At 47.8% G+C, this 8711-nt stretch overlaps 1 protein-coding gene across 1 annotated transcript in view; it reads right to left on the bottom strand.

Annotated features, from left to right (window-relative positions):
• Positions 1-8281, bottom strand: part of LOC142564379 (venom metalloproteinase antarease-like TserMP_B) — a 28477-nt gene extending 20196 nt beyond the window's left edge. The window contains exons 1-2 of the mRNA XM_075675366.1: positions 8153-8281; positions 7970-8063 (exon numbers count right to left, since the gene is read on the bottom strand). Coding sequence (XP_075531481.1) covers positions 7970-8063; positions 8153-8194 — 136 coding nt within the window. The 5' untranslated portion in view covers positions 8195-8281. The remainder of the gene's footprint in view (positions 1-7969; positions 8064-8152) is intronic.
• Positions 8282-8711: the final 430 nt, after the last annotated feature.

Consider the following 8711-nt stretch of genomic DNA (forward strand, 5'->3'; position numbering starts at 1 on the left):
TAATTGGCTCACAACAGGCGAGGAGCACACTCAACTGGAGAGGGATTCGATGGGGCCGAGCCACTGCACTGAAAATCGATAACTGCATAAAGAGAGTGGTGCCGGCGTCTGCGATTGGTCCGCTTTCCCTTACTTAGGTTGCGGTGGCTGGTCGACAATCGTGGCGGTATGCAAGGAAAGCTTAACAATGGCGCTGAAACGAATCCTAAGCAAAGGAGAGTTGGCAGAACGAGGTCGTAAACGTGCCGAAAGGGCTCAAACATGGCACACCGCCATACATAAAGTTTTACTACACGCAAATAAACCCATCCTCTCCGGCGTGTGTGAGTAACCACTGCCTGAGCGATCGGCGGCAGCCATCTTTTATTCCTTTCGGAGCAGGGCAGCCTGCGGCTATTCAGAAGAAAATTCAGTTTTGTTCGGCATATTAATGCATCTTTAACGCGTACACGTCACTTTGACGCGGTGAGTTTTTTGCGGTTTTGTGACGTCGCGTGACAGGCAGGTGAAGAGGGTGCAGCCCGAAAACTTTTGACCTATAGCCGAGGGCTGATGGCGAAAAGGCGTCGAATCAGAAATAACTTTCTTTCTTTTGGTTGGTGAAATCATGCATAATCAGTGCGCACACGTCATATCAGATGGGGAGTTATCGTGGGTTTCGTGACGTCGCTTGGCAGACAGGTGAAGGGGGGGTGGTCCAAAAATTTTTTCACCAATCGCGGGGGGTGATTGCAGAATAGGAATATAAAAGTTTGGAATAGTTTTACCTTATAGCGCCCCTGTTCACGCATTTGTCCCATCGCAGCACTAAATTTGAGATGCCCCTTTGGTATAATTCATCCGGCAGTCTGTGGAACGACCGTCTGAACACTGTCTTGGCTTCATAGTTGCACGTAATCGCTGTCGTGCCGGGAACTTCTTGAGCAAAGTGAAGCGTACAAAACACTTGGGGTGAGGTCCCGACTGTGTGGTGAGTGGCTCAGACTTTCCTAGTGAAACGGCCGGACCTTGTCGGCGGTTGTGATTGCCACATCTGACCACGCATTGTCGTGGAGGATAATTGCGTTGTCCAGATGGAATATCCCTCGGCGTTTCCCTCGATGGCAGCCAGCAGACGTGACAGTGTGGAACAATAACTGTGAGCGCTGATGGTTGCGCCTTGCAGCATGAAATTGAGCAGGAGCGGTTCTCAGTGATCCCAGAAGACCATTAACATAACTTTCCCAACCGATGGCACTGAAAGGAATGTTTTTATCACAGGCAAACCCGCACATTTCCCCACCATGCCTTATTCCTTCAACTCCACTGTGAAATGCAGAATCCCCTGTTCATTGACAGCAACAATGCGCTACATGATACTTTCAGCCGCCTCAGCATACCGTTGCACATAATTCAGTGAAGCAGTCATTCGCTTGTCTTTCATCATGTCGTCCAGCTTCATAAGCATCTACCAACATAAAACTTCCGGTACCTTAAGGACCTGTTGACAAGGTCATAAACACTCCCATACGAAATTCCAAGCTCCCGGGACATGTCCTTGAGGTGCGCACGCTGCTCCGCTTTCACCAGTGCATCCACGCGAGAAATATTGTCGTCAGTAACCAATGCACGCCGCCTCCCCGAACACTCATTTTCATGGAAGCCTTCATGGCCTTTTGAAAAATCACACCACCATCACCTCGCACTTCTCAAAACGAGATACTTTTACCCATACGTGGACTGCATTTCCCTGTGAATTTAGATAGGCGTTTGTCCCTTGCTCCATAGAAAACGAATCACACTTCGTTGCTCGTACGCCGTGGACGTGACAAGCACAACCGTCATCGGCAAGAATTGACAGCAGCGCTGTGCCGCGGAGCTACCCGCAGATAAGGTCGGGCCGGTCCAAGAAAGCCCATCGCTGGGAATCTACATGTTTGACATCGCATCTACAGCCGCAATTTGGTTAATCCATACGGGCAAATACTTTCTGATTTGCCCTCCTAAATTTATTGCTCACGTGACCTCGGAGACGCCTACGGGTGGTTTTAAGGCAGTTGAGGGTTTTAATGTCAACAATAGAGTGGGAGAAGCACTGTAAAGTGCGAACGCTGGTTCAACAACGAGCCCATGTTCGTGTGTTTTTCTTTTGCTTCTGTATCATCGTTATCCAGCACTATTGTCACGTGAACAGCTTTCTAGCATTTTATTATTTCAGGTCACGTAACGCTACATCCGCTTTTTCTTCCTAAACACGTTTTTTTCGTGCAAACTAGTATAGATGACTATTGTAATAATTTGGGGTATCAATTTCGTTTCAATTTCAGTTTATTATTAATTGTACCGAATCATGTTGTGATACCTTTCACAAGACGTAAAATAAAGCACTTTTCAAGAAATTGAATTCATTGAGATTACGAAAGTGGAGCAGCAAATCAAACAGCCAGATAATAGTATATTGCCACCAGTTCCCGCATTGCCGTAGTCCAACACCAAAACTCCGTTATGTTGTAATTATTAGTAATTTGCTCAATTGATCTTGTGTTTGGCTCTGGAATGCAAAAGGTAACTCATAAAATGAGGGATAAAGGCGTTGTTTGGGAGTTAAAGTGTTGAGTGCTTACAGAAGTGAGGCCGCAGCAAAGTCAAGCACAGGCGCGAGTAATGAGGCACTTAGAGAGGGATGCTGCTTCCTGATAAGAAGTTACCTACAGTTTACAAATACATAAAATTGCGGGCAAGACTGACGCGCAATGCCATTTATTTGTCAAATTATATTATCAGGTTTGCAGCTGCTCTTTGTTTTGAACAAGCTGAATAACGTGAGTGAAATTGAGAACGCCTACTATATGCGATGACCAGAAACAAGAAACATAGCATAATGACTCGTGTAAGGGCCGCACCCGGGTGAGTGCAGCACCGCCACCTTGAGAGCCCAAAACTTGGAGAACAAATTCGAAAGCGAAAGCAATCCCGTTCGCTGTCCGACTGCCGCGCCCGCACAGCTGCGCATTTTCGCGCGCTTTGTATTTCAGCGTGCCGCTACTAGATGTCGAGAGCCAGGGTGTGTACAATATCTGGGGCAAGTACAAGTCGCTTGCTGCGCCGGCACCATTTCGGCAACAAAGGTTCGGTCCCGTGTAGAGCCCGCACCTAGCCAAAATTGTAAAAAACTGTTTCGTCCAAATCACTTCAACTACATAAACGCCTGTAATACCAGTATATAATCTCCGCTTTTTCTCAGCTTTAGGGGGAATGTGCCACTTTGGTCTTCAGGAGTACTACCCCAAACTTTTTCAAGACATAAAGCGCCCTTGGACCTCTACTGCTCATTGGATATGTGCCTGGGAATAATTTTCTTCGCTGTTCACCATACAAAAGCTGCCACTCAGGCTACCAAGTTACTCGAGTACCAGTTCGTCGCTGACTATTTCTTATAGTTTACTAATATGAGCCCGCTGTTTTTACGCTCACAGCTGACAGCAAAAAAAAAAAGAAAGTAAGGTAAAATGCCTTGATCGCGTGCAGCCCGTAATCTACAGGTCTTACGCAGATTCCATCTTCGGTAGTCAATCGTATTATTGTTTATTTGTTTCATGTATGTATTAATTACTGCGGTCTGAAGACTAGGCGGGAGGGGCATAACATACATAATTGAGAAGATAAATTAAAATGAAATAAAATTCACAACGAATTCAAACAATTCAAGATATATATATATATATATATATATATATATGAGCCACGTTCTTAGCTTCTGTAAACCTCGGGACAAAATTACGCTGTTTTCTGATTAAACTAAATAACAGACTAAATAGCATGTTTTAAATAGCGTGTTGTCATTGCATGTCCTTGGAAGCTTATTAGTATTGTTAACAACAACTAGACAAGCTGCTCCTTCTGATCCCCCAAAAAGTTTTGTTCGAAGGCTGTAGCAGTGTGAGTGTTAGCGGCTAGTAATAGAAATCTACACCATGAAAACTCGAGCGTTTGTTGGCTCGAAACGCGAAGCAGAGCGGCGTCGAGTGGTGTCGATGTGCTACGAGGAACACATTGAACATTTAGCACATAAACGAGAAGTGCAGATGCGTCGACGCGATGCAGTGATGCGCTTTGCCGTTGCCACGCGGCTGGTTTTCGAACAATGCATCTGTTGTTGTTCGCTCTCAACGATGCCGCTCTCAAAAGCAGCGGTCGTTGGTCTTTCAACGGGGTCTTTCATCCCTCGCGTGTCTTATGTTCCGACAGAAATCATCATACTACATAGATAGCGTTCTCGACTTGAACTTCGGGTGATACTTCAATATTGCCTTCACTTTTCCCATACAACAAAATAAGAGAAAGGACGACACACTAAAAGCTAGAAAAGTGAAGCTGTTGTGCATCTGAGGCCCAACTTAAGCAAGTACATGGCTGAGAAACAAAAAAAACGCCATGCTGGTTCAGGAATTGCATGCGGATGATTACATACCGTGCACAATATTGCAAGATAACGAAGGCCGCAGGATAGGTCTGGTCATTAATGGTAATCCTTGCTGTGAAGCTTCCAGTTGGTCATGAATGATAATTCTTGCTGTGGAACTTCCAGTTGGCGTTATTTGGGATGCTTTAGCTGTCCCGAATGGAGATCCTTTCCATGCAGTTTTCACTTTCTTCAGCAGCACGGCGAAGGGTCCACTCATGGCAGAATAGTCTACCGCTGTGTCTGCTAAAGCGGTGACTGCGTTGCCGTCGAGAAGCACGCCGCCATCACTAGTCATTTGTCGTGCATTGCAGTTATGTCTCGGCATGAGATCACGGGTACCTCACGTTGTCTCAGTGATGTTACTTCGCGTCGTGGTGGTGGTGGTGAATTGTAGCAACAGGCGGGTCGAGCCTGGCGATCAAGGCCGGCAATCGCTCCGCCCAAGCGTCTAGCACAATACCGCTGAAGGGTTTCACCCATCCATCAACCAGTTCACCCGTCCATCAAGCCAGTCTCTCTTAAGATTTCGATGAGGAGACGTGAAGTTTCTTTGCGAGCTATAACTGATCCCTCGGGAAATATAAGGTGTTGCAGGCGGGCATGCTGAAGGTCCTTGTTTTGCAGACTCTTCAGGACGTCGCGTCGTCAGGGTCTGTCTCGGCAGCGTTTTCCTTGCGTCGAGTGTTCAGGATAGCGGCGTATTGTCGCCACGTCATCAAGATGGTTCCTGCAGCAACGTTGTCAGTGGCGGATGATATTCGGCCTTTCGACAAACAAGCGCGCCTCGATCAATTACTGCTGATAGTCTTCCGAATAAGGGGTAAGAGACCAGCCACGCGCTTGGACAATGTATACAGCCAGTGCTGCGACAGATGGTAGGGTCGTGGCGACGGCGAACGGGATGGTCGTCGAGCGCTTCAATCAGTTGCCGCCATGTTGCACATGACGTGTCGTCATCGTTTTCCTTTTCGCAGGCAAGGCCTGTTCAAGCTGAATCCTCGTAGTCTCATCTGACGGTGCCGGCAACAGCGGTAGATGTGGCCAGCTTTGCATATATGATAGGAAAGCGGGCGGTGGTCTGGGGCGTGCCAAACGTAAGTCTTTCGTCGGAAATTTTGTGGCCGTGCCATCTGCGTCGGCGTCTGGCGATGAAATTGCGGCAGTACCGTGCTTTGGCGCGAGCTCGGTGGATAAACTAAACGAGAGGCGACGGCGCCGTAAATCAGCGATTTCGGCTGGAGTTGCGGGGCTTCAAGAACTCAGAGAGACTGATGGATCTCTTCGTGGACGACGTCTGCGAATGAAACAACCTGAGACTGCGACGAAGGGAGAAACTCCTGCAGATCCTCTCGCACGGCCTCTCTGACAATCTCGTGCAAGCATTCGACGCCGAGAGCTTCAATGTATGCGTAGTTTGTCGTCAGCGTACGATGACTGTATTCCCTCGACCCCATCACCAGTGTCTTCTAGATGTTGCTGGCCTTAGTGCGAATCTCTTCAACGGTCTTTGGCAGGCTTTCTACAATTCGGGCGAAATTTCTGTGATGTGTGTCCCGCTGTGAAAACTGACCCTCTTTTCCTGTGACAGCTTGGGTGTCGGCGTGGCAAAAGAGGTGGATCCTTTCCGCCGTAAAATTGCGATGTTCCCGTTAGCAAGCAGCACGCGAGCTTCCTGTAGAACTCGAGCTCGTTTTCTTGAAACGACGCTGATGAACGTCTTCAGTAAGATGCGAAAATAATCCTAGTTTATTAGAGTGAGTTTCGGATTTCGAACCATGTCTTCGCCGCATCTTCCAATCAAAAATATGCGCGACGAAGTTTGTCTTCACAGTTGCAGTTGTTGGTTGAAAGTCTTTCGTACGTTTGCAGCCAGGTTACGGGGCCATCTGACGAAGCTCCATGGAAACAAGGTGGCTTCCTCGATTCCCAAAGCAGAACGGCTGCTGACGATGGTGGGTGCGTCATGGTAGCTCCCAACAGGGTCTTGGTATTCTTGGTCATCTGGGGTAGAAGTCCGTACTGCGCGGCATGTTCTGAAGCCTGAGGCTACCTAAATGGTCCGAGGCAGCACACCTCTACCTCCACGGCACAATCCCCTCCGCCAGAGTTCACGCTGTCGTGATGACGTAAAATAACACAGCGTCAGAAGCCTCACTGCAAAACGTGAACTCTTTTTGGCAAACTTATGTCCAGCCAAACAAGCCGCACTCTAAGCTCAACAATAATGGCAGACACAGTTGGTGATCGTCTAATGCTATCTTCGGCTGGTCATTTCTGAGCACTCTGGAGCGCTCTCGCGAGCGGCGTTGTCTTCGGCTGGTTGAAAGAGGGTGCGCGCCCTGCGTTCCGCTGGTTCTTCTCGATTGCTCTCCTCTATCTTGGAGCGCTCTGAGGCGCTCCTAGCCCTGTCGTCGGGGCAGTCATCGAGATTGAAACGTCATCGCAGCGGCGCGTCGCTGCTGTTGGCGACGGCCCACCGTAACCTTGGCAACCTAGGCCACTGCATGCTGGCGTCTCGACGAACGTTCGTCCCGCCGGCACGTCCGCCGGTTTTTCCGGCAGCGCCGGGAGCTTTGGACAGGCGAAACATCGGACGTTATAAGTAGTCACGTGGCTTCGCATCAGCAATTTCCTCCTCCGAGAGCGAGTCGCACGTTCGGCTTGCGCGCTTGTCCCCTACCTTTGAGCTCGGGAAACGACCGATCTACCCGACTCTGCTTCGGGGCATACAGGCGACCAGTCGAAGATACCATAAATATGATCTTGAGGTCAAGCGTCTCGACCTTTACACGTGACTCGTCGACGTTTCTATTGCTATCTTGGGTGCGTGCGTGTCTTCCAGAAAATAGTACGCAGTTCGTGTAGCGCGCAGAATCTGATTACAAAAGGCTCGGTCACAACAGACAAAGAATATAGCCAACGATAACGTTCGAGATGCTTCAGATATAGAAACCACGTCTTGCGCTGAGCGATGACTTCTAATAATTGTTAGCCAGGGAAACGTAGTCACTCGTTAAAGATAAACAAAGACGCCGGTCAATATGCTGCTTGAGTACAACAATACAGGAGGCAGTAGGGGGCCACAGTGTAGCTCCCAGCACTCTTTTTTAGATGTACAGCTTGATTTTGAAACAAGTTGATATTCAGCGACCAGCTATCCTTGTTTTGTTTCTTTATGCTACAAGTATATAAATAAAGGTATGTATCACACGAAGGATTTTATATTAAGTGGCAATTTTATGTGCCAGACAATCGCAACCCGCACGGGCACCTGCAGCCGTCACTAGAACTGAGTGTAACTAGTAGCGGCTTCATGCCATCTTTCTAACAAAAGTGTTCCGCAATGCTGGAAGCTCAAACGAATTACTGCTCCCAGCGTTATTAGGAAACGCTAAATTCGCGATTCATAAGGAAGACATCGCGTTACCACAGCTTTCTTAGCGCTTTCAAGGAAAATATCAGCCCCTGTGTGAAGACTCTGCTAAGAAAATTGAAGGGCAAGCAGTAAAATGGTAGCATATTTACCAACGTTGAAGAAACAGATGAAAAGAACTATTGCAACTAGGTTGACTTTTGTGCATCCTGGCACCCATGGAAAGCCCATTTGTCTGTGGCACCACTTGGAAATTATCGAGACAGAAAAGCACACAGACGCATTTGCTTTCTTCAGAACAATGGGGGTATACTTCATTTGAAACATGAACTTACAAGATTGGATGTGCATACAGGCTTCCTTGTATAAGCCGCCATCTGCGTACATCATGGTTAAACAATACAACGCAGTAATAATAGGCGCCGTTTCAGGGGTATTTCCGATATTGATTATTGTCACAGACGTCAGCATATAATATGCCGCAGACTCTTCTGAAATGCCAGGACAAGGCTACGCGTGCGTCTTATTGTTTAGAACACATAGGGGAAACGCAACAATATTTTGCTTTGAAATAATTGGCTTTAAACTCACAATTTGTATACTACAGAAGCAATCTAGGCAAAGCTTCGCGTCTCGCAATTGTGTAATTTTCCATATTAGCCAGCTTCGAGCAGCACTAAAAAGGCGATAGCGACTATTACGTCAGTCTGAGCGCCGCGTCCGAGAACTTACAGAGCATCGTGGGTTACTTGGGATGACAATTAGGGTGCGATTTTGTACGCTTTCCAAAATACAACGGAGGTGGTCCGTTCCACCGAGCCGCACACGATTCGTCAATTTGAACCGTGACGAACGCCATGACGTCAATTGTGACGTGTTATCTGCTGTCAATCA

This window comes from Dermacentor variabilis, chromosome 11 (assembly GCF_050947875.1).
Source record: "Dermacentor variabilis isolate Ectoservices chromosome 11, ASM5094787v1, whole genome shotgun sequence".
Taxonomy (NCBI): Eukaryota; Metazoa; Arthropoda; class Arachnida; order Ixodida; family Ixodidae; genus Dermacentor; species Dermacentor variabilis.